General features: G+C 40.6%; 2 protein-coding genes across 2 annotated transcripts in view; one reads left to right on the forward strand and one right to left on the reverse strand.

Moving 5' to 3' along the window:
• The window catches only part of OSBPL6 (oxysterol binding protein like 6), a 101892-nt gene extending 98538 nt beyond the window's left edge, over positions 1-3354 (forward strand). Inside the window, exon 26 of the mRNA XM_081936513.1 lies at positions 1133-3354. Coding sequence (XP_081792639.1) covers position 1133 — 1 coding nt within the window. The 3' untranslated portion in view covers positions 1134-3354. The remainder of the gene's footprint in view (positions 1-1132) is intronic.
• Positions 3355-3495: 141 nt separating this feature from the next.
• Positions 3496-25662, reverse strand: PRKRA (protein activator of interferon induced protein kinase EIF2AK2). Its single transcript, XM_081936518.1, has 8 exons — positions 25178-25662; positions 21997-22166; positions 20237-20318; positions 19410-19488; positions 13182-13299; positions 11210-11307; positions 7961-8135; positions 3496-7434 (listed from the first exon to the last, which is right to left on the reverse strand). The coding sequence occupies exons 1-8, from the start codon at positions 25288-25290 to the stop codon at positions 7277-7279; spliced, it is 993 nt and encodes a 330-aa protein (XP_081792644.1). The 5' UTR covers positions 25291-25662; the 3' UTR covers positions 3496-7276.
• Positions 25663-25750: the final 88 nt, after the last annotated feature.

Below are 25750 nucleotides of genomic sequence, written 5' to 3' on the forward strand. Positions count from 1 at the left end.
AATTAATGTTCTTTATCATTTGCTCTCTTTCATATGCCATAATAAACACTAATTGGGTTCATAGCAATAGCAGTTAGACTTATATATCGCTTCACAGTGCTTTACAGACCTCTCTAAGTAGTAGTTTACAGAATCAGCATATTGCCACCAACAATTCGGGTCCTCCTTTTATTGACCTTGGAAGGATGGAAGGCTGAGTTAACCTTGAGCGAGTGAGAATCGAACTGCCAACCTGCTGATAGTCAGCAGTCAGAGAAGTAGCCTGCAGTACTGCATTCTAACCATTTGTGTCCCCAGTACTCATCTCTACTGCCCATGATGAGTTTGGTCAAGCAAAGATTTCACGCTACGCTTTTTAGTAAGATAGCTAAAATGTAAATTAGGTTACCAGTTTTAGATGTGAAACATTCCCTGCTAATGATGAAAGGAAGGCTAGGAAGTTTGGGCCCATTTTGACCCAGAGATACCACAAATGCAACAAAACCCAGGTTTATTCCAAGCATATTCATATTATTCTATGCAAGACAGAACTCTAATCTAGAGACTGCCTTGTAAATCTTGCAAATTGTCTTGCAAGATTGCTTTAGTGGTTCTCTTAGTTTTCAACGCAGGACACAGTGAGATATAAGAATAAACCACTTTTGGGGGAAAAGAAACCTGTCCAGATCTCTAGTTTGAATTATTTTCTTAAAAATCTGGGTGGTATTGAAGTCATTTCACTGTAGCATTTATTTTAAGATATGCTTTCATAAGGTTCTAAATTAAATCTGAAGTAAGTATATCATATTTAGCTATAATTGACAGTATAGTCCTACCATAAATTCATGCTAACAGTGTGAGCATACTTGCCACACTAGTTTATTCATTCATCACACATCTGCAGACATATTTTATTTTATCTAAACCTATAAAATATGATAGTTTTGGGTAATAGGTAAATTTTTCAGGAAAAAAAAACCTTAAAAAGAAATACTTCCCAAAAGAAAAAAAAAAACCTCTGCTAGCCGGAGTTCATTTAAATCAGATAAAATATGCATTTAAAAATGAAAATTATAGAATTAAGAAGATGAATGTGAATTTCTGCAAAGGATTGAACTCATGTGATGGAAATTTTTCTTTATTAAATTTCCAGATTGAAAAATGGAGCTCTTCTCTAACCTGACCTTCTCTTTCAAACAAGCTTCAGGAAAATCTCAAGAACATCTAATTTATGTGATAGGCTTCCAATTTAAAATACTCCTTATTCATTGGAAGTTTCTTCATCAAACTATGTCACAATCAAGTGCCCATTCTAACTTATCTTATACGCTTTGCTTTTTGCAAGCCTTCTCTCCTCTCAATCTCCCCTCTTGGCCATCCCAATCAGTGATTCCTCTGAAAGTATCCATATTATAATGGCAAATTTGGGGAATTCTGTAGATTGGGAACAGATAAGAACGAGGCTTTTTAAGAGTCCAGAAGCAGACCGAGAGGCCCCAGTTGTATAACAGGAATCGGTCCCATCCCTATCTCTGCTATGCACTGCTGAGTCTTAGCATGCAGTCTCGGCATTGGCTGAATGTAGACTTGGGCACGTTGGCTCAAAACATACTTGAATAATTATCACAGAACTATCATTATTAACTATTGTTACTTCTCTGCTTTTCTCTCTTTAGAAATAACAGTTCCAAAATGGGAGTTCAGTAGGGGGGGGGGAGTCAGGATTTGGACAGACACTTAGGTGAAGTCCTTGATCAAATCAAATGAAGTTTTGCAGGCTTCCCAAGTATTTCACACTCATAAATAATTATTGTGGTTGCCCAAAAGAACTTTGGTTCTGGGCTAATGCTACATATAATTAGAGTGAACAATAACCACATTCTATCTACCAAGTCGACCCTATTAGAATTCAGTAAAATTTCTCTCAGCCATCCCTGTGTTTCTGAGAATGGAATGGTGCCAATTTTGCAACCGGGAATTCTGTAATATGTAATAATTTTAATGCAAGCAATGTATTATGTGTGTTTTCCTATTTATTTCAACAGAACGTGACTTGTGTCCATGCCCAGGATTGTTAAGTTTTCATCCAAATTAACAAAAGAATTGCTCCCCTATAAAATAATATATATTGTAAAGTACTTTTTGTGACTTACCTTATTTGTCAGGATTTTTAAAAGACAATATTGAGCTACATTATATTTTTTGAAATTATATGAATTCAAGTAAGAAGCAGTATTCTGAAACAATTTATCAATTGCTTTTCTTCCCTTAAAGATAAAAAGCCTAATCCAGTAGATTATCAGTCTCCCTCAAATTGTCTCTAGCTAGAGCCATCCAAGCTGCATAATGTTGGTACAAGAGAAGAATATTGTGGTCTGGCACATCTAGAGTGAAATAGGACAGCCCCGCCACAGCCAACTTGTAGCCAATTTGCCGCCGGGCAACTCATCACTGCCAACTTGCCACAGGACAGGTCACTGTGGGACAGTTTAACTATTCAATTATTTGAAATAAATAAAAAAGTTATTTTTTGTCATTGCCATTCCATTCTGTCCCTCCTTTTTCATTCTTTAATGATTCCATTCCACCATTTCTTTGGTATTAGTGTAACTCTTCTCCCGCAATGAGTTAGCTGTGATGAGTTATCCTACAGCAAGTTGGCCGTGGCGAATTGTAATAAGACTCCAGTTGGGACCAGCAGCAGTAAATCTCAATTAGAAATGTTGCAAACCTTGAAAGTAGTGGAATTAGATCTTAATTACACCACCCTAGTGCCATAAAACCATGGCTTTGCTCTGTTGTCTTGTGCAGCCTAATTTAAAGTGATTGGCATTAGGAAGAATGCTTAGGGACTGAAGTATCAACAACCCCACTATTCATTTTCAGAAGTATTTCCTAAGACAAAATATAATACTTTTTGCCACTTCCTTCTTTGACTCACCATGATATACTATTAACTAATCAGAAGTGCGCCTCTTCAGATAAATGTCATGCAGAGGAATGTACCATTTGTAAGAAAACTGGCCTCCATAAACACACAGCACTTTTAAGGCACTTTGATGTTTCAGAATTTTTTTTTTTTTAATGTTGCAATTTGACTGCAATCTTACATTGTAAAGATCGCAGTGATTCCAAAGTTCTGCAATGAACCCTGAGTGAACAGAGATTTGAATCTTATTTTTAGCAACCCAAACTCAATATTGTCTTTATCCCACTTCCCAATGTTAAAGCTAAATATGAAGATTGAACGTTGTGATACTTGCACAGGATCATTTTGCAAAACTCTGTGGTCTTTATCCTCAGCCTTGAATATGAAAACTCATGTATACCTTTATAAAAAATGCCATTGAATAAAAAAAACCATTGTTTCTAATAGACCAGCCTGCTTGCTAATTCCTCAGAAATACTTGGGAATTACTGAATATGTTTGGTTCTAGACGTGTTCCACACAAAAGTTATACCTCTTCAGAGCCAAATAATGTAATGTAAGAATGGAAGCCACAAGAACAATATTTTGTACATTCTTACAGCATTGTAGATTAAAAATATTAGAGGATTACCATTGATTTGTTTTTACTGCGCACTAAAGACAGCATATATATTAGTATAGCATCAAAAAAATCACCTTGTTTCTTTCTGCTATTGTAAAATCTATATTTATATTAAATGTGTTTGGGAACATACAGTATCCAGTTCTTTGGAAGCTGGGGACAAACTTTGAAATATATAAATGTATGAAGCATGTGGTTAACCAGTGATTTATAGAATTTTCACACAAGGCAAATTAAGTTTCTTGGCTCGCTTTAACTTCAAAGGAAATAACACAGCTGGGATTTTAGAACCTATGTTTATTTAACCTATTAGAATGCTGCAAAGAATTCAACCAGGCAGTTGATTAAAAATATGGCTAATGGGATAAGAATGGTCCGAGCTCCTTACCTGTCCTTTAAGCCTTTAGCGGTTAACGCATGGCACATACGGCACCTGCATGGCGCTCCCCGCGTCCATGTGGGTGATGCCGGGCCCGTTCCAACCGTACCGGTTGGAACGGGATCTGGAACCCACCACTGACCTTATGGCCACCTATTTCTTTCACACTAGAAAATATTCATTTACGTTCAATATGGTTGATATGGTACATATTTGTGACTTACAAACTCAATGAGACATACTACTGTATTATGCTGACATTGTATTGAATTCTACCAATTAATACTTTGAAAATCCCAACAAATAAAAAAAATTACAGCTGCTTACATGCTGCATTCATACCTAGTGTTGAACAAGGCACATTTAATGTAAATTATGGTTCTACTTGCATTATTGATTGAACATTTTTCTCAAACATTAAAAACAACTTATATCGTTCAAAATGATTTATTAAAGAATGACACATCTAATGAAAAAAAGAACAGTAATAACAAATTGTATCATTTCTGTGAAATTAATCTTCAAACATAAGTTTTAAAAGGCCACAATTGAGAAGAAATTTAAACACAAAAAAGTAAATATATAATGGCTATTATGTACAATTCAGCCTTCTGCTACAAAGGTTCGAGTGTTTTGTAGTTCATGAGACATGAAGTCTTAAAAGAAATGCCAGCCTACATAAGTAACTCCAAGGGAGTTAAGTCTGCAGAGATCAGAAGCCATGCTCCTGGCTACTGAAATATGCAATTATTTTTAAAAAAATTGGTAATTTTTCATAACATCCAGTAGAATATATCTTTAAGTCATAATTCACAATTGCTCTTTTCTCAGTGTAATATGATTGTAATCTAGTGTGCTGCTCTAATTGTATAATAGGAGGCATGTCCATTCTCCATCACTGCAAACCTTTAAAATCACTTTTATTATTTCAGTGGACACATTTAAAGCTCAATTGACATCCAAGACAACAATACAGTGATTGTTAAACCTGGACTAGAGACTTGGATTCGGGTCCACCCTTAGTCATAGAAATTCATTGTGTGGTTTAGGCAAGTATTTGCTGCCATTACGCTGCATATAATGAAGTGTACAAGTGAATAGATGAATGATGTTCAACAGGATAGTTTGGTAAATATTACCACTGTTGGGCAATTTTTGCAAGCTAGTGATTTATATTTGGCATTTTGGAGGGGTCTTAAGGTTTTTTGGTATAGGTGTTTTTCATCCTGGCAGTTCCTGAGGAGTTGAGGAATAGAGATGTGATTTGTGCATCAAAAGAATGGAAAAGCAGAGAATTGGGAAAGCTGGTGAAACTTAATTGTGTGGAACATCAACTGACAGGTACAAAAGAAAGCAAAGTGTAGAAAGTGGAAGGCAGAAGATGTGAATTGAGGGAAGGACTGGAAGATGGAATGCTGGAAATGGAAAGACACTATCAATGTGAAAAATGTGATGTCTTAATTCTAGTTGATGCACATTATTATTACCTCCTTTGTCATTATAACACATTACAACTTATCTGCTGCCATGCAGACAGAACCGCAGGTAGAATCAGATGGGAGTCTTAATAACTTCACTAAGGAGCTTATTTGGTACTACTGCTCCACAGCTCCAGTGAAAGGGGAAGATATCAGCTGCTTGAAGAAACTGCAGCCTGGGAAGAGAAAAGCTACAACTTTTTATGTCAACCCTTCAAGGTAGGCCAGTTCAGGAAAGCCACAAGAAATACTAAAATGGTTGCTGTAGTAGACTGTACCGGGATAACAAAAACTTGGAAGCCTGACAGTGTTTCCTTTTCCCTCCTTTATACCAAAGACTGTCAAAAGTCATCAGTCTCTTTGTCACACTTTATTTTTCTGGGTTGACCTCACTTTCTACTAATGGTCATATTTTCTCTCCAAGGTCATTGCTGTGCTAATTTATAGTCTGTCTCTGACTATGACCTGTCATAATAGCAGTGAAGGGCTTGCCTGTGACTACTTAATGCTTCTGTGAGTTCATTATATACAAACCAAAGGATAGGGAAGTTTCCCTTTCCCTGATTGTATGGGAGTGTATTTTCTGGAGACAAATTGGAGGAGTGCTGGATGTTTCAATTTGGCTGTACAGGTGGTGGTTTGGCATAATAGAAAGTCAACTGACTGAAGTCACCGCAGGCCAGTTGGTGTCCCCATCTGCCTGTTATGGGCCACTGGGGAATGATAATGGATGCAGGCCTTGCTTGTTGATTTGTCTTCTAATGGATCACGACAACACTACTTCAGGCAAACCCTGGAGATGTTTTGTTTCACTGGGCTTGGAGGGATTGAATTATTTGCATGCCGGGTTGCTTTATGGATATGGATGTCAATCTGATTTTTTAAGAAATGAGTTGATTTATTCAGAGTTGGATTTTCAATTTTAAACTACTATGAAGTTATGGTTTATGTTTTTTTGTGGTTTCACTGTGAAATATCTAGTCATTTTGGCAAGGCAAAATATTACCCTCTTTCCCTGAAAATAAGACTCCTGGTTAATAAGCCAATCAGGCTTCTGAGCACATGCGCTAAAATAAGCCCTCCCCCCCCCCAATATTTTCGGTGATGGGGGCATCACCGAAAATATTGCAACACAGCAGCAGCCATGAGGTGACCGCGCTTGCTGCCTCCTGTACCTCAAAAATAATAAGACCTCCCTGAAAATAAGGCCAAGTGCTTATTTTGGGGGTCAACACAATATAAGACCCTGTCTTATTTTCGGAAAAACACGGCAACGCTTTAAGAAATAAGGGAGAAAAATGAGCTGGACTTCCTGCTCCCAATGCATGGCATTCTTAAGAAACAAACTCCTTCCCTCAACACACATTGCACTCTTCTGCAGGTTTTCCTCAAGCCAGCCTTCCCCATCCCTGTACAAAACAATATTTGAGAAAGCGCAATGGATTTGAGGCTGCTTTTGGGGAACAGCTGCTCGCAGACTAATGACTATTTTGGTACTGAGGATTGCGATTCATCAAATGCTGCAGAGTTGCGTGTCTCATCCCCTGCTCAAGGCTTTTGGTTTTCCTGATTCCTGATTCTAGCTTCCCAAAATAAATAAACAAAAACATCATAATATGTTTAAGTTACATTTTCTTTATAATATACAATTATGAATGCAGAGGTTGTGATGTGACTTTTAAAAAAAAGCTTCAATGATTTGGAAATTGTTCAATTTTAAGACAGAAACATTTTTTATATACATATATATGTATATATAGTATTTGTGTTACAACCCCTGGTATGCCTAAATATTTGTATTTATCAGTACAGATACAACATATATATATATATATAATATATATATATATATATATATACCCATGTTCATTCTTTTTCCCATTTCAAGGTTATTTCCTCCCAGCCATGATTTTTAAATACTGTAACGCATTGTGGGCCGAATCATTGTGGGCGTTGCTCCAGGAGATTCCAGTCCCATGGCAAACTATGATTGGATTGGTTGAAAGTTCTACGAGGCTCTGGAATTGTCCATTCACACTCAACTCCTCTGAAATTACAGACAAAAGCGGTGATAAGTAGAAAATAATGATTTTTATCAAACAAAAAACATGGGCAAATTTGCCTTCCGAAATGTTCTGAACAGATCACCAAGTCATCATAGATGTTGTCTTATTCTGAAGATGGATGTAGATACTATTCTTTTTGAGAGGATGGAGGTTCATTCTCAGAGCTTGTGGATTGGGTTTCCGAATCATTCCTTTTTATCCTGTGCTAGCAATGACAGACTCAATTATTATCTATACTCCTTTCTTATGATGACCTTCTTAAACATTACATTAACTAATGTAATGTTCTTCAAACTAGCTACAGAACAATATCTGAGCCTTAAAAGACAAAGCCAAAATATAGAAACCGATTCTCTCCTTGTGGCATACTTGAACAAGTATTCAGACCAAATTTTAAAAATTAATTGCCGAGTACACAACATCTGAAACTACTTTTTCTGCCCTAGCAGTGTTGGAAGAAGAAATATAAAGGGAAGGATGCATACTACATAGTTCACCAAGTCTTACCTATGTTCAAATATTTTATATTAAAACCTTGCTCCTCTGCTATTTCTCCAAGTAGCTGAATATAGTCTGTATTGGGAATACTGAGGGAGCTTATCTTCAACATAGTAATTTTTTCACCAGAAGAGTTCCTTAAGCTATCCCAGGTGCATCCCAAATTATGCATTGGTTCTTTTCCCTGAAACAAATGAAGAGTGTTTAGATTTTGCTGCACATTTTAATATTGCTTTGTATTTAGTCATGTAATCAATATTTTTTTTAAATCCTGAGATGAGAATCTATGATGCAATACTTTGTGTTTTAATTAGAAAACATGGAAGTGCAATGGCGGGACCTGTCTGTAACTCTTTAAAGCAGCCAAATTATGTTCTAGGATCATTAGGCTAAAAAGGGAAAGTTTTCACTGCATGTGATCCTGGAGACAGATGTGCGGCTTTAATGAGTGGTAGAAGGTGCTGCTGTATTCATATTCCTGGTTGTGCTCCTTCTGAACTGAATTCAAAACACTGCACAATTCTAAGAAGATGCCAATTCAAACAGTTCTTACAGTTTTCTCATGGTACTATGAGGCTACTCATCAGCTCCAACTGGTGGCAGATTGAGGGAAAGAGAACAGAATTTAGGCAAAGCTATTATTGAATATGGTAATTATAATTTTCATTCATGTGCCAATCCTTTTATTGTGTCCATGTTGAGGCCAAGAAGAGAAATGCATGACTTGCAGTCTCCAGAGACTTCCGAATACTGTTAGTCATTTAAATTGAAATAATTTATGAACAGAGACCAATTGTACTATATGTAAATTAATATCCAATTGATCTTTTATCCTGGCTGCAGACTCTTATCTTTCAGTAATAGGGACCCTGGCAGGCCACTTAAAAGATGCTAAGCCTGGGAAACCTTATACATGGATTCTGTAGTAATGATAGGTTAAAAGTTCCTTGCAAATGAACCAGTTCACATTGGATTTACATTAAAATGTAACCATGCTTATCCCCATTAGGACAGTTAATAGCCTTTTTTCATGGTCTGTTTCCTGAATGAGACAGTTTGGCTAATGGATGAATATTCTGCTGTTTGGCAGTTCTAATCCTGAGATACAGGATAAAGTGAAAATAGGATACAAACCTAATAAAATAGTCTAACTTTTAAGAAAGATACCTACGTGTTTTTAAAGAAGTTTTCACTTTAATGTGCAGTTCCACCCTTGATTTAAACTTTTTTACTCTGCCTTTCCTGGGATAATGAGTGGTGGAAGGTGCTACTGTATTCATATTCCTGGTAGTGCCCCTTCTGAACTGAATTCAAAACACTGCATAATTCTAAGAAGGGGCCCAATCCAAACAGTTTTCTCATGGTAGTATGGGACTACTCATCAGTTCCAGCTGATGGCAGATTGAGGGAAAGTAGAAAGAGAATATTGAAAGTAAAACATCTTACGTTTTCAGAAACGCAATAAAGAACAGGACAAAGTAAAAACCAAGTTGTGTTTTAATTAGCATTTCCAACCGACTGGGTGGTAGTGGTGAAGACCTATTGTAAAGATAACAGCCATTTTTTTCTAGCATCTAAAGAGAAAACATTGCTTTCTCGAGTGCTTCCAGAAGGTAGCCAAATGCAAGAGTGGAACAGCATTCTTGAACCTCTGATCATGTGAAGAAGAACTGCAGATGATCAAACCTTCTGTGGCATTTAAAATAATATGTACTGTAATTTATAGCAAATAGAAATGCAGTTCACCATGGATACCAAATGAATATGTGAGGTTTATTACAATATATTAAAAAACCTCATCTCTGTTGAGAAGATGAAAAGGAACTGCAAGTGTAATTAGTATTCATTTATTTAGTGTATGCCAATGTTATATTAGCCAGGAGAATTCAATGCTAATAGAGAGTAGTCATTTGGCTGCCTATGTAATTATTGGAGGGATATAAAGACTTTGTTGACTGCATCTATTCACCCATATAAAAAAGTTATTGGATAGTGAAGCCAAACCAAGAAAGCGGCTGCCAGAGAATAGACAAAGTAGGACCCACAAGTGTTTATAATGAAGTTCCAGTGACTATAACTCCGAAGACTTGATTGTATCCCTCCAATCCTCTCCAAACATTGTCACCAAATTGTCATTGTAACAAACATAAGAAAACTATTCAATGCATGGGGAAACGGCTATATTACTTGCGTTCGATTAGTTTTTAAACGGATGCATTTTCCTGCCCATACCTCTTTTTATGTCCTAGCACTGCGTACGACTGGTAGTGCAGCCCTCAGCCTGCCAACCGAGGGCCAGGAGGAAGGCTTTATCTGAATAGAGCTGTACCTCTTGATTTACAAATAATCCTAGCTTTTGGAGGGAACTGCAGGGTTCAACGCAATGCTTTCTTACTCAGAAATAAATTAAACAATGGAAAAGTGAAGAGATCCCAATAGATGAAAATGCGATTAGAAAAATATTAGAATGAGCAGAAATGGATAGGCAAAAACAATTAAGGAAAAGAAGGAAACTAAAAGAAACTGAATACTTTTTGATCTAGGACTTATTTTATCAATGGCTAGCTGACAAAAACAGGAGTTAGAAACAGGGAAAAATAAGGAAAGGATCAATGATAGAAGGGAGATATGTTAGAATGATTAAGTAAACAACAGTATTATTATTCAGACTGGGTTTGACATTTTTGTCTACTTATTGAGTCCTTTACCAAGGACCTGGGATAGGCAAATCTGGATGTTTGACAATGTTACAGATATGGTCACAGGATGGAAGCTGTTCCAAGAAAAGCTGCCTTCTGCAATTGACTGGTGAATGTGTCAATGCCTATGGTGTTCTATTATTAGTATTAGTATTAAACTTTTATGCATTAAACAAAAACTCAGTCAACTGAACATTTAAAAATGTATTACAAATACCATTGAGTGGCTCGGATGGCTGATACGGATTGCTGGCAGCATTATTATTATTATTATTATTATTATTATTATTATTATTATTATTATTATTATTATCATAATCATTATAATCAATACTAGTGTAATAAACACTGTTGGAAAAAAACTTGGGGAAAAAATAAATACATTTTAAAAATACCAGGAGAAGTTATTCCCAAACTATTTTGTATAAAAATGTCATCCTTTACATATTAGGAACAGAGAAATGGGGACAGAAGATTATTATTATTAGGAATGAAGAAGACATTAATAAAGTTCAGTGGTGAAGCAGGTATTTTCCATTAAATTTAATGAATTACTTACTAAAGAAATTGTGATATTATCCTGACAAAAATTGTGGAACTTTTCAAGTAATTTCTCAGCAGCATTTCGCTTCGCTAATTTTTTAGATGTTCCCATACCTAGATAATGAACAAAAGGTAAAATTATTGAAATAGACAAAAGAACTATTTTGGATTACATTGCACAATTACATTCCAGAATCAGATAGGATTACATGTACAAGGGGCACGTACATCCCTTTTTGTAGCCACAAATTTGAAATTCTCTTTGTATCTATTTTGTTCTGCACTTACTAACTTTAGCAATAGGCATCAATCATGAATTCTTGTCCTCTCATATCCCTTCCAGCTACTGTCAGTACTGATTCATCAAATCATTGTATAGATGAGAATGCAAAATAGTATGGAAGTATGTAAGGAAGAGAGAGATGCTTGCTGGCTTTGTTTGAACTTGGCTGAGGCTTCATTTGAACCTGCCTTATCATAGCATGCGGACCACTTGGTTGCAATTTGAAGGTAAAATCTCTACAGAAAAAGGAGCAGGAAGTGCAACTGATAAAATATAAAGACTTAGTTGACTGCATCCATTCAACCATATAAAAAAAGTTACAAGGATAATCGGTTTTCCTGTTTTGAAATAAACTCTGCACAGATGAATTGCACCAATCCATAGATAAAACGTATCAAATCCTAATTTCTACTCTGTTTTATGGACTTAGAAACAGAGACCAACTGAAAAATAGAACTATCATATGCTGCACAATATAAAACAGCAAGGCAAATTAATGACGGAATGCTAAACTGCTGTGGATAATCTCTCACCAAAATGGTGATAAGCTCCAGTATCTGTTTGAGAGCAATGGTGATCAAGCAGAACTTTGCTATATTCCTGATAATATCTGGTGGGATATATAGAAATAAGATATAGGTACCTTGCCTATCTGATTAGATTACAGGGAGAAGGAAGTGAATAAGCATTGTGCACTAAGTGCAGAAACGGGGACAGGGAAATAAGACATGCACTGCATAAGACCTCCCTGGATAATAAGCCTAATCGGGCTTTTAAGCGCATGCCCAAAAATATTGCAACACAGCAGCAGCCATGAGGTCACCACACTCACCGCCTCCTCCACCTTAAAAATAATAAGACCTCCCCCAAAATAAGGCCAAGCGTTTATTTTGGGAGTCAAAAGAAAATAAGACCCTGTCTTATTTTTGGGGAAACACGATAACATAAATAAAAGCTCTCTAAGAGTGTTATGAAAACTTCCCTCCTCCATCAATATGCTATAATTTTAAATTACTTTTATCAAGCAGCCACACCTTTCAAAATACGAGAAAGAGAGAAAATAATCCAGTTTACAACGTAACATATCAGTGTTTTGATGTTCTATTGTACTGAAATGCGACCGATGAAATTGAACAAGTGCCCTGGTTTTATTTATTAGACCAATTAAATTTTTCCTAGGTAAGAGGAGAGAAGGAGACTTACTTCTAGTTTCTTGACTCAGTGGCATTTTATATAATAGGAAACATGTGCTTGCAATCCCTCCCTCAACCCCCCCCTCTTCTTCCAGCTTCAAAACATGCAATTGACCAAGGGACAAAAACATAGTAGAAGTAATTCTATAGATCAGATACTAGTTTTTTTTTAAATTTTATCTATTTTGCCTAAAAATAATCATCATGAATTAGGATATTCCACAAGAATATAGACAAGAGACCTTACTCTTTCCAGTGTACAGGCATTGTTATGCATAAAAACTTCCTGGTAAGCCTAAAAATAATAACCATTATTTCTCCCTGCCTGTATGTGCAGCTATGTGTCCAGAAGTACATTTAATTCAAAACCTTCATAACCAGGCTTCCAAGTGAAATATCTGACAAGGCTATTTATCAAACAAAATTATATAAATACGAGAAAGTTTGAAACAATAGAAAAAACCAATTCTTCATCATTTTTAATAAAGTCATTTTGACAAAGAATGATGTACCTGTTTCTACAAATGTCTCAATTCTGCAAGTCATTGCAAACTCTCTCTTATGAGGTGGCCCAGTCTCCTGGGCCAGTGAATATTCAGGTAATCTCCAACGCTTCCTCATAGCCAGTTCCTTGAAGGGGGGAAAAAGCACAAAGAAAATGTTTTAGATCCAGCTTTAAAAAAAAAATCTTGCACTTCAGAGGTTTCCTCTCCAGCACAGGAAACAAACCACAACATTACAGTAAATCCTCTGTTCAATAGACCTCAGTTTAACTGACTTTGAACATAATGGTTAAAATAGTGGACTTCTGTTATTTGGGGAAGCAGTTTACACCAGGGGTCTCCAACTCCCAGTCCATGGATAGGCACCAGGCCATGGCATGCCAGAAATGTGTCACACAAATAACTGCAGGCCCATGTGTGGGATGCAGGCAGCACACGAAACTATGTGCCCTCCAGTCCACGGAAAAACGCTCCACGGAATCGGTCCCTGTTTTCCAAAAGGTTGTAGGCTGCTGGTCTAGACAGTGGGCACAATTTTTCCTAAGACTATGCACAAAAGCATGTCTGAGTTCCAGGCGAGAGCAGAAAGGTGCTAAGAAAATTTGATGTGATTTGCACAAATTTTGTGTGAATTCATGGAAGGGGGAGGGAGACAATACATTGGAAAGATTGGGCAGGACTGAATTGAGAAAAGAGGGCTGGAAAGATTTGGTGGGCAAGTGATGGACTTCCCAAAAGAGGGAAGAACAGAAGATGCTACATCAACTAGGCAGGCCAGTGGTTATATGCTGCAGCAGTGGCAGCCGTGGCAATTTCTCCTGCCCTGGCTCTTGCCCAAATCAACGCTTCTTTAGTAACAAAGCAATTGACGTCAAAAGGTTCCTTCAACAGTTCCTAAGGCTGAGGATGAGACCGCTTAGGGTACATCCTAAACTTTCACAATATCTTGTTGGGGTTCTGTGAGAGAGTAAGGGCAAAAAATGCCCACTCAAATATAGCCAGTTTTCTATTACTGGTGATAGATCAGGAATTCCAAGTATTTTTATTTATTTATTATTAAGGGATTCCATGGCCTAAGAGCCTGTATTCAACTTGCAAAAAGTGTGAGAGAGAAAAAGAGAGGCATTTGTATTTAACAAACTCCTTTACTTTACACAGCCTGTTAAATCAAAATTTCAATCAAATGCATTTTGCCTGGCTCCCAAATGCATCTAAAATCTGGGATAAAATGGTCTTTATCAATACTGCAGTTACAAAGAAAACAGGAGGATGTGGTAGGCTATTTGTAAGCTTTCCATCAACACTGTTAATATGAATTAAATAAAAATATGGAGGACTTTTACACATAAATCAATCTTGGACAAACTTGGAGAAAAGCAAAGTTTTACAACTAGATGGGAAAAACCAAAGGCACAAATACAGATTAGGCGAAACCTGGCTCAAAAACAGTAACTGTGAGAGGGACCTTGGAGTTCTACTGAATGATCACTTAAACAGGAGCCAGCAGTGTGCGGCAGCATCCCAATAAGCTAATATAATCATTGGTTGTATAAACAGAGGAATAGAATCAAAATCACATGAAGTATTAATTCCTCTTTATAAATCCTTAATAAGAGCACACCTGGAACACTGCATCCAGTTTTGGTCACCACATTACAAAGATGATGTTGAGAATTTGGAAAAAGTGCAGGGAAGAGCAACTAAGATGATTAAATGCCTGGGGACTAAAACATGGAGAATGGTTGCAGGAATTAGGTATGGTGAGCCTAGAAAAAAGAAGGACTAGGGTGACAAGAGAGCAGTATTCCAGTATTTGAAGGGCTGCCACAAAAAAGAAGGCGCCAACTTATTTTCCAAAGCACCAGAAGGCAGGACAAGAAACAATGGATAGAAACTAATCAAGCAGCGAAGCAATCTGGAATTAAGGAGAAATTTCCTAACAGTGAGGACAATTAACCAGTGGAACAGCTTGCCTTGAGAAGTTGTAGGTGTTTCATCACTAGAGGTTTTTAAAGAAAATATTGGACAACCATCTAGCTGAAATAATATAGGGTCTCCTGCTTGAGTAGGGAGTTAGACTAGAAGACCTCCAAGGTCCCTTCCAGCTCCATTCTAATGTTTCTACAGAAGGCCCATTGACAAAGAAAAGGCCTTTATATCATCCTTTAAAGAGAAAATTTTTTTCTTTCCGTTTTTGGTAGAAAAGCTTTGTCTAATGCCGTGATGGCGAACCTATGGCACACGTGCCACAAGTGCCACGCGGAGCCATTTGTCAGGGCACACGAGGCGCTGCCCTGTCAGCTAGCCAGCGCGCATGTGCGCGCTGGCCAGCTGAGTTCACCTTTTTAAAAGCTATTTTTCGCCTTCCCCAGGCTCCAGAGGCTTTATAGGAGCCTGGGGAGGGCGAAAAGAGCCTCCCCCGCCCCCTCCGGAGGATTCAGGGAACGTCCGGAGGCTTCCCTGAAGCCTTCGGAACACTTAAAACCACCCTCCGAGCAACCCGGAAGTGACTTCCGGGTTGCTCGGATGGTCGTTTTAAGCGCTCTGAAGGCTTCAGGGAAGCCTCGGGATGGCCCCTGAACAGGCACGAGACGTGCGTCTCCATCGCCCGGGCCCGGATCGCCTCCGCCGCACGGCGCCTCAGGCTCGGCGTCCTTGCACCCGGCCTTCACATCGCTGCCGCCGCCGCTACCACCGCCACTAGGACGGGCTCGGCCGAAGGGAAGTCCGTCAGGCCTCGGCCGCGCCGCCCTCGCCTCCTCCTCCTCTAGCCGCGCCATCGCAAGGATTAAGGCGAAAGGGGGGGGGAAAGCGAAGAGGGCTTTGCATGATTTTTTCGCCCTCCCCAGGCTCCAGAGGCTTTATAGGAGCCTGGGGAGGGCGAAAAGAGCCCCCCCGCCCCCCCGGAGGCTTCATGGAACGTCCGGAGGCTTCCCTGAAGCCTTCGGAACACTTAAAACCTCCCCGCCCTCCCCCCCGGAGGCTTCATGGAACGTCCGGAGGCTTCCCTTACTACATCGCAAGGATTAAGGTGAAACGGGGGGGACGGGGAAAGCGAAGGGGGTTTTGTTGTCCTCCTTCTCATCCTTTCCCCCTCTGGCTCGAACGCGGCACCGGCAGGCAGCGAACGAGTCGGAGCCTGCCGACTGGAGGAAGAGGGTAAGAGGCAGGTCCTGTGAACAGTGGCAGCAGCGGCGGCAAAAGTCGTAACTCGGCGGCGGGCCGCCCCGGCTGGGAGACAAAGGAGGGGAAAGGCGGCAGGCAGCCGAGTTGCGACTATTGTCGCCGCTGCTGCCGCCGTTCACAGGACCCGACTCTCACCCTCTTCCTCCAGTCGGCAGGCTCTGACTCGTTCGCTGCCTGCCGGGCCCCGGCGCCACGTTCGAGCCGGAGGGGGAAAGGAGGAGAAGGAGGACAACAACCCCCCCTTCGCTTTCCCCGTCCTTCCCCTTTCGCCTTAATCCTTGCGATGGCGCGGCTAGAGGAGGAGGAGGCGAGGGCGGCGCGGCCGAACCCTGACGGACTTCCCTTCCGCCGAGCCCGTCCTAGCGGCGGTGGCGGCGGCAGCGATGTGAAGCCTGAGGCGCCGCGCAGCGGAGGCAATCCGGGCCCGGGCGATGGAGACGCACGTCTCGTGCCTGTTCAGGGGCCGTCCCGAGGCTTCCTTGAAGCCTTCAGAACGCTTAAAACGACCATCCGAGCAACCCGGAAGTCACTTCCGGGTTGCTCGGAGGGTGGTTTTAAGTGTTCCGAAGGCTTCAGGGAAGCCTCCGGACGTTCCCTGAAGCCTCCGGAGGGGGCGGGGGGGGCTCTTTTCGCCCTCCCCAGGCTCCTATAAAGCCTCTGGAGCCTGGGGAAGGCGAAAAAATCATGCAAAGCCCTCTTCGCTTTCCCCGTCCACCCCCTTTCGCCTTAATCCTTGCGATGTAGTAAGGGAAGCCTCTGGACGTTCCATGAAGCCTCCGGGGGGGGGGGAGGTTTTAAGTGTTCCGAAGGCTTCAGGGAAGCCTCCGGACGTTCCCTGAAGCCTCCGGGGGGGCGGGGGAGGCTCTTTTCGCCCTCCCCAGGCTCCTATAAAGCCTCTGGAGCCTGGGGAAGGCGAAAAAATCATGCAAAGCCCTCTTCGCTTTCCCCGTCCACCCCCTTTCGCCTTAATCCTTGCGATGTAGTAAGGGAAGCCTCTGGACGTTCCATGAAGCCTCCGGGGGGGGGGGGGGGCGGGGAGGTTTTAAATGTTCCGAAGGCTTCAGGGAAGCCTCCGGACGTTCCCTGAAGCCTCCGGGGGGGGGCGGGGGGGGGCTCTTTTCGCCCTCCCCAGGCTCCTATAAAGCCTCTGGAGCCTGGGGAAGGCGAAAAAATCATGCAAAAATGGGCGCGTTGTGCACGCATGCGCACTGGGGGCGCGTTGCATTATGGGTGCGGCACGCCCGCACACGACCCCCCCCGCGCTCCCCTTACTTGTGGCACGCGAGCCAAAAAAGGTTCGCCATCGCTGGTCTAATGTATGGCAGTCCTCAACTTACAACCATTTGCTTAGTAACCATTCAAAGTTACAATGGCACTGAAATAAGATGCCTGACAACTGATCCTTGCACGTATGACCATCACAGCATCCCCATGAAAATCATCAAAATTGGGTACTTGGCAACCGGAATAGAACAGAATAGAATAAAAACTTCATTGTGTCGCTTTAGATCAGTGGTTGTCAACCTTCCTAATGCCACGACCCTTTAATACAGTTCCTCATGTTGTGGTGACCCCCAACCATAACATTATTTTCGTTGCTACTTCATAACTGTAATTTTGCTACTGTTATGAATCGTAATATAAATATCTGATATGCAGGATGTATTTTTATTATTACCAATTGAACATAATTAAAGCATAGTGATTAATCTGCCAGTCTTAGTTTGGGAGATCAGCCAGGCTGTGATTTTCCAGGATAAAACAACATCCCTGCCTGCCTCCAGCAGCAGTTCGTAGTTTACATGAGTTTCACTTTATTATGTTTGCTTTTTTTACTTTCCGTCCCCCCCCCGTTTTCTTTCGTTCTTTCTTTCCATTCCTCCCTCCCTTTTCTTCTTTCTTTCTTTTCATTCCTCCCTCCCTTTTCTTCTTTCTTTCTTTTCCTTCCATTCCTCCCTCCTTTTCTTTTCATTCTTTCTTTCTTAAACACAGATTAAGAAGTTACCCTTTGAAAGGGATTTTAAACAGAGGCTTAAGCTACATCGAACTGTGCTTCCGTCCCGAGTGGAATTCCTCGGGATGGAAGGAATGGGTGGGCTGGGCCTGTCCTCCCCTCCGGCCTCTCCTGCCAGCCCTTCCTGGGGCCCAAAAAGCCTTTGAGATCAGTTTAGGATAGGACCGGTGGCAGGGGCAGCAAAGGCAGCATCCTGGCCCAAGGCGGCTTGAATCCTGGCATGCGCCTGCCTGAGCAAGAGCCCGTCCCACCAGCTGAAGCGGGTGGCCCGACTGCCCCGCCGGTCTCCTGGTCTCCAGGCACCTTTGAGCCCCTGTGCAGGCAGTTGGGCTGAAGCAGCACCGCCGACCGTGCTCGCTTCGGACGTCCGTCGGAGCTGAGGCTGATCCGCCACCCAGAAGAACCCGTCTCTCTCCCTTCAGCGCCTCGGCTTTCCCTAGCGTGGAGACCGGGCAGGGCGGCGTCTAGGTTGCGCCCGGAGCTGGGAGGAGGCTGCTTTGCCACCCGGCACTCTTCATGCACCTGCCACTTCAGGACGTTCTCCTGAGCATGGGCGACACCAGTGGAGGTAGATGGTCTTAGGCGACCCCTGTGAAAGGGTTGTTCGACCCCCAAAGGGGCCGATTTTGCTTAATGACTAAAGTGATTTGCTTAACGACTGCATTGATTCACTTAACAACCGTGGCAAAAATGTCAAATTTGGTGTGACTCACTTAACAACCATCTTTACTGGTCCCAATTGGGATCGTAAACCAAGGACTACCTGTATCAGTAGTTTCTTTTTCCCCCCTCTTTGCCTATTTTGTTATCACCAACTTCTCTTTATAGTTGCTTTCTTTTCCTGAGGGTGATGTGAAGTCTCATTCCTCATTAACACAACCTGTTCCTCACTACCTACAATAGTCTGCCATCAGAAAAAAAAGAAAGGGGGGGTGTAAACCTGTTTTTAACCATAATTTAGGATTCCTTTAACTTCTTAAAAGCAAAGATATAAATACATAACATAACAAATTAGTGTTAAGTTCATCATAACTCACTTGCAACGATCCAATCGGATTGGTCTGATTCTGTGCTTGCTTGAGAGGTTCAGGGATTATATGGTCTGGCATAGAAATACTAAAATGAACATAGTAAACTTAAAATGGACACTTTAGAAATTATTTCTGGTACTATTATACACATATTATAATGCCAAATGCACTGGATTTTTCACAGGAACTGTTATCCCATTCCCCACCCCCCGCCCATTTTTTGATAAGTAGATCTGAAGTAAGCAATGTTGGAGTCATAAGTCTATTCTCTTTAATATTACCTTTAACTTTCTGATGCCTTTTTCTTTCTTTCATTCTCTGATATCTTCTTCTAAGCATATTTGATAAAGTATAATAGCTATCTACTGGGTTCAGTCAACACTAATTATGAAAATAAATTTCACAGAAATTATGAAATTCTCACCTATTCATACCTAACCACATTTTCATGAAAATTCATCAACTTTTCAAAAGATAGACAGTCGTAAATATGATTAAAAAAAATTCTGACAAGATCTAAAATACCAGAAAAGATTTCAGTGGATCATCTCACTCCCAACAGAGATAGGTGAGATACTATTACATAATATTTTTTCTTCCAATATTTGTTTCAAAATAAATGACACTGTCCAGCCTATTCAGCAATATCTAGTACTATTTATAAAAATGTGAGAACATCCTGATAAACTTCCTCTATTACATATGAAGATCAAGGACCCAGTGAGCAGGATAGAGAGGGTGAAACAGGGACCCCGGAGGCAATTCCCACTTTTAACACAGGTGAACAGGTTAATTCAACAAGTTAGCCTCACAATGCTCAACATCAAACTCACCAGATATTTGGATTGCTTTTCAAAATATTCAGTGCAGCTTCAGCAGCTCTGTGTTTTGCAATCTTTTTGCTGGAACCCTCTCCTGAAGCAATAGAAACATTAAGATATTTCTCTGTTCAAAGCAGAGTAACAATAAAGATCTCAACATCTGAATTTCAAACAATAATTTGCTGTTAGTATTTTGTCTGGGAAAGAAAAATAGAGAAGCTTATAGTCAGCAATCATCATGCACTGAATTAAATTCATTTTTCAAAATATTAAAACGTAAATTCGCTATCCTGATCACCCAGAGATATGGGCAATTTGATTTTTCCAAAGGAACAAAATAGCCAATTACATTTGACAGTATATAATAAGGTTCAGAAAAAAACCCACACAGAATTTGTATCTATATAGTGTTTTATCAGCGTTAAGGTGACATCAAAAGTGATTAAGCTAGGAAGGATAAGAGGATATCAGGATAAACCTTGGCCCTTTGGGCTCTGAAATTGAATTAAAGGGGACAGAACGGAAAGAGGAAAGCAACGAGAAATGTTTGAACTAAGAAGAGAGAATAGAAGGAAATAAACGCAGGGGGAGGGAAGAATGCCCCTCTATTGCACAGCATTAGCTGCTGCCTAGAAGATAGTGGTGATGAGATAAACCTTCAATAAAGTCAGGTGTCTCGACCTTAGCAACTTGAAGATGTATGGACCTCAATTTCCAGAATTCTTCAGCCAGCCATGGCTGGCTAGGGAATTCTGGAAGTTGAAGTCCACTCGTCTTCAAACTGCCAAAGTCCGAGAAATGCTGCTCTAAATCGAACTCCATTAAATTTTAAAATGACTGCCTTTCACACAGGTTTTTTTTTTTTGGTGGTGGTGGGGGACATAGCCTTGGAAAGATATCCAAGTTGTGAGATCCGTTCTTTACTCCATACTGACATATTTTCTCTGTCCAATTCCTGTCTCCAACATTATCTCTAAATTTAAACATTTATTTTCTACCCTGGTTTTTTCCATATAAATGTTATCTACTTCCTTAAGAACAAAGAGAATGGTAACGTTATTTTTTCCCCAACAAAAATGATGCAATATAAACACTGTATAAACCCCCACCCATTTTGATACCCTAATCCTGAACCATTCTATTTGCTTTCATGGCTGCACAACATGTGGCTCTTTAAATTTTGCTAAAGCACAACTTTTACTAATTCCAGCCAGCAAGGGCAACTCTGTTAGAATATTAATGACTGGGTGAGATATGGGAACAAGGTCAGCCAATGAATGGACATAGCAACTAAATCAGCCAATGGGAGCTTAAACAGATCTGAGTCTGTGCAGAGAATTGAAACAGAAACTTAAGAAGAAAGTAGTCTGCTGCTCTGAGAAGTAAAACTAGCAGTCTGTCTGGGCTTGTCTGCTAAAATGAAACTAACTGCTTGTGTTTGCTTGAAACTCTTCTGCCTTGTGTTTACTAGGAAGAACCATCTGATGGTATTGTACATTTATTCATATAGTCTTATGTATATAAAGAAGCTAATGAATCCTGCTGCATCAGTTATCTGTGGGTGCTTCTAGATTTATTTTTTGCAACAAACTGACAAATTCCATGGCTGAAATTCAGTAGCATCTGTTATTTCGGACTCACTGGGAGCCACAAGTTATGTGGAGGGCAATATACTAAACAAAAGAAACACTTCATTCTTTTTCAAAGAAACAAATATTACATGCAATGAATTAAAGAAAGGCATTTTAATACATTACAACATGTTCACAAACCTGATGCAACGATGTCACCTATGGTGACTTTATAGGTGAAAACGGGCATGTGTACTTCTCCCTCAGCTTTTTCAAATTCATATTCAGGATTAAGGTGAGCTTTTGTGCCATATTCAAGCAACAGCTGAATCGGTGTTTTGTTTGGTTTGGCTGCAATAATTTCCTCCAAGCTGTTCAACAAATGATTATGAATATGTAAGAAAATGTGTAAGAAATTACTAATTTTTCTTTTGCAAATACCTTGCTCTATTTTTCATTCATGATATTTAGTGATTAGAACCCAGAAAATATAAATATGCTTCTGTGATAACTTTATTCATACAAATCTATACATTGGAAAAATAGGAAGGAATGTCATCTTATTTGTCATTTAGCTTAGTAAATATCAGCTGCATTTGGATATGGTCCCAGACGTATGAGAAGAGAAAGTGCAAATTAGCTGTAATGTACAAAGACAATTTATCACATTTTTTGAACCGCCCATTCTTGTTCAGAGACCTGCAATGTGGAAGGCACACATTTGTGTCTATACTATATAATAGATGACTTTCTGTTATCAACACTGGAAATAGATCCATCAGGAATAGAAACCGTATTTCCTAAGACATTTTTTTAAAACATTGAATTTGCTTTGAATTCTATTAATTTTTAATTTTAAACAACTTTTTAATGCAGTCACACTAGCTGTGCTTAATCATGCATTAAATTCTGTGCATGGTTATTTAAAAGTAAATTTCAAATCCAGTGATGGTACTCCTCTAGCAAGTTGCACAAAGCAATTCCACAAAGCAATTCCACAGGCACAGGGAAAGGACAAAACTTTTTTCCCTAAGAAACAGCCACCGTTTTCCTTCAACCATTGTTTATTTAGCTTTTTAATCCCTATTTATTTATTTATTTATTTTAAAAACAAGCATATTAAATTGTTCCTAATGGTTGTAAGTACAGGGTACACTTTCGTTTTCACAACAACTTTGTTTTTTCCCAATTAGTTTATGAACAATTATTTTAAAGTATTTTTTAATGATTTAGTCATAAACAAAATGGCTGTTTCACGGGTTCTCAACCTTGGATCTGTTCAGCTGAGGCACTTATGCCCATATATGAAAAGATGCTCTGATATCTTTAAAGCATTTGGATAATTCAGGAGAAAAATGCATTCAGCCATGGAATACCATGCATGGAAGCTGCATGTACCTTGCATGAAGATATCCATTAGCTATTCCCCAGAGAATAAAAAGAAAGTTTCACGTGCAAAAAGGATTGCCTATTCACCCTCAACCGAAATTTGCAGATGATACAACAGTCATTGGTTTCATTTCAGACAGTGATTAATCTGAATATAGATGGTTAGTTGAACAACTGGCCCTCTGTTGCAGCTAGAACAATCTAGTGCTTAACATGCTTAAAACTGTAGAGATGAGAGTGGATTTTAGGAGCCCTTCTATTCTACCACCTCTTACTGTATCAGGCAGGTAGTACAATATCAGCAGTAGCATCCTTCAAGTTTTTGTATTCCATAATGTGTCCATTACAAATCTCTCCAATTTGAAATGGACACTAACATTAGAAACATCATTTAAAAAAAGGTACAAGAATGTTCTTCCTGCACCAACTCAGGAAATTCAGGCTGCCCCAGGCTCTATTAATACAGTTCTACATAGGAATTATTGAGTCTGTCATTTTTACTTCTGTAACTGTCTAATTTGGTATAGCAATCAAACAGGACAGGTACAGATTCTAGCAGATAGTTAAGACTGGAGAAAAAAACAACTACAACCAGCCTGCCTTCCATAGACCACCTGTATATGGTTCAGAAGGAGGGCTGTGTATCTACAGCCCCCTCACATCCTGGACACAAACTGTTTCAACTCCTCCCCTTGGGAGGCAACTGCAGGGCATTGGATGCAAATACAACTAGACACAGGGACAATTCTCCCATACTGCCATATCTATATATATGTATCTAAGTAGACATGTTCTATGGCTGTATTATTAGTATCCTTCTTAGCTTCTTTATTATTCCCTCATTGATACTATTATGATTCTTACTACTCTGTTGCTTTACATGTTAGAGCTCCTGCACCAGAGACGAATTCCTTGTGTGTCTAATCACACTTGGCCAAATATTCTATTTTCTACTACTTTTTCTTTTCTCTCTTTTTCTATTCTTTCTTCTCTTCTTTCTCCTCCTGACCCATTCTATTCTATTGACCCCCCAGGACCAAATTTAACAAAAATATTTCAGCTGAATTCATTACCCTTTCAGCTAGCTTAACACTATCGAGCTAACCTTAGTTAAGTTTCTGAAAAACTAGACAAGATTTAAGGTTTAGTTGGTCACTCAGACCGGAAGCCACCAGAAAATTTCAAGGGCCTAACGCGACTTGGAAAGCAAACCTATCTCCCTAAAAGGGTCAAGAGTAAGTCATTTCCGTCCTGTTGCCACGAAAACCAATGTGGGAGGTCTGCATGAAGTCACAAATGGGACTCGAAGAAGAGCTGCTCAACGCTCAGAGCTCTGCAAGCTTTCAAGGAAGGATCCTACCACCAACTTTGCTTAGAGCCAAAGAGACTGTGCAGCCACTTGTCTGAAATGGTATAGGATCTCTGGACTAGATGACCTCCAAGGTCCCTTCCAACTCTATTCTGAGTCGATTCAATTCAAACCGGGGACCTTCGGCAAGGCAGCCCTCCTTTTCTGCCTCCAAATTGCGCCGGATTTTTATTTTCTTCATTTCTAGTCTCCCTATTTTGCCAGCGACAGAAGGTCCCGCGTCGGGTCCCCATCCTCCCGTGGGGACGAGAGGGGAGGGGAGGCGAATATAGTAATAGCACTTAGACTTATATACCGCTTCACACCCCTCTCTAAGCGGTTTACAGAGTCAGCCTATTGCCCTCCAAAAATCTGGGTCCTCGTTTTACCGACCTCGGAAGGATACGTCTATTCCGGGGACCGCGTCACGTCAATGAAAGCAAACAGCTCGGCATCTGTGGCTCGGGGCCCGGGAAATGTGCCAGCCGTAAAAGGGCGGTCCCCTCCCCACCCCACCCACCCCAAGAAGCTCCACGGCGCCTGCAAGCCCTTTCCCCCTTCGCGGCGCAGATTCCCGGGCGTGTTTTATTTTTTCTCACGCTCTGCTTATGGCGGCGCTCCCATCCGCCCCGCGCCCCGCCTGACCTGGCGAGATTCGGCTTTGCTCTCGGAGAATTCCGCTGCCCGGACAATTCCTCCGGCGTCAAGGGCGCGCATGGAAGAGACGCCGCCACGCTACCCCCAGTCAGCGCCTCCATCTCTTTCTCCCCACTACCACCACCACCACCACCGGCCGGATCGCCTTCCTTTTTGCCCGGCCTCACTTAATGGAACCCACGTGGTTCCGGTGAGTCACATAAGGAGGAGCCCGAAGCAAAGCGGGCTTTTCGTTCAAAGCTCTCTCGGCTCTTTTTCCGACTCTTTCACGCTCGGTTTGATTGACACCTTCCAAACTGCGGGTTAATAAGGCCGCATTTGTTAAAGTCGCTTTCTCTCTTGGCCTGGATGGGGCAGGCTTTTGACCCCGTTCACCGCGGTTTCGGAAGACGTCTCGTTGGGCCTTCGCCTCCGAAACAGCAGCGGTTGCGTTGCAGTACCGCCATGCACCTTGTTATTCCGCTGTCATGGCTGAGGCCGAGTTGCTCGTACAAAGAAAAAAAAAGACGACTCATGGTAGCGCTTGTCAAGTGAAAAATGAAGGCGTTGGTTTTGCTGCCC

Source organism: Natrix helvetica (assembly GCF_964273705.1).
Source record: "Natrix helvetica genome assembly, chromosome: 1".
NCBI classification, from domain to species: Eukaryota; Metazoa; Chordata; class Lepidosauria; order Squamata; family Natricidae; genus Natrix; species Natrix helvetica.

Bases quoted from the DNA above. Each gene is read 5' to 3' on its own strand.
- PRKRA (XM_081936518.1), bottom strand. From the start codon at position 25,290: ATGGAGGCGCTGACTGGGGGTAGCGTGGCGGCGTCTCTTCCATGCGCG. The intron at 8,136-11,209 runs GTAAGTAATTCA...CATTTGTTTCAG, and splicing joins ATAATATCACAATTTCTTTA to GGAAAAGAACCAATGCATAA. The intron at 7,435-7,960 runs GTAAGACTTGGT...CTGTAATTTCAG, and splicing joins TATAAAATATTTGAACATAG to AGGAGTTGAGTGTGAATGGA.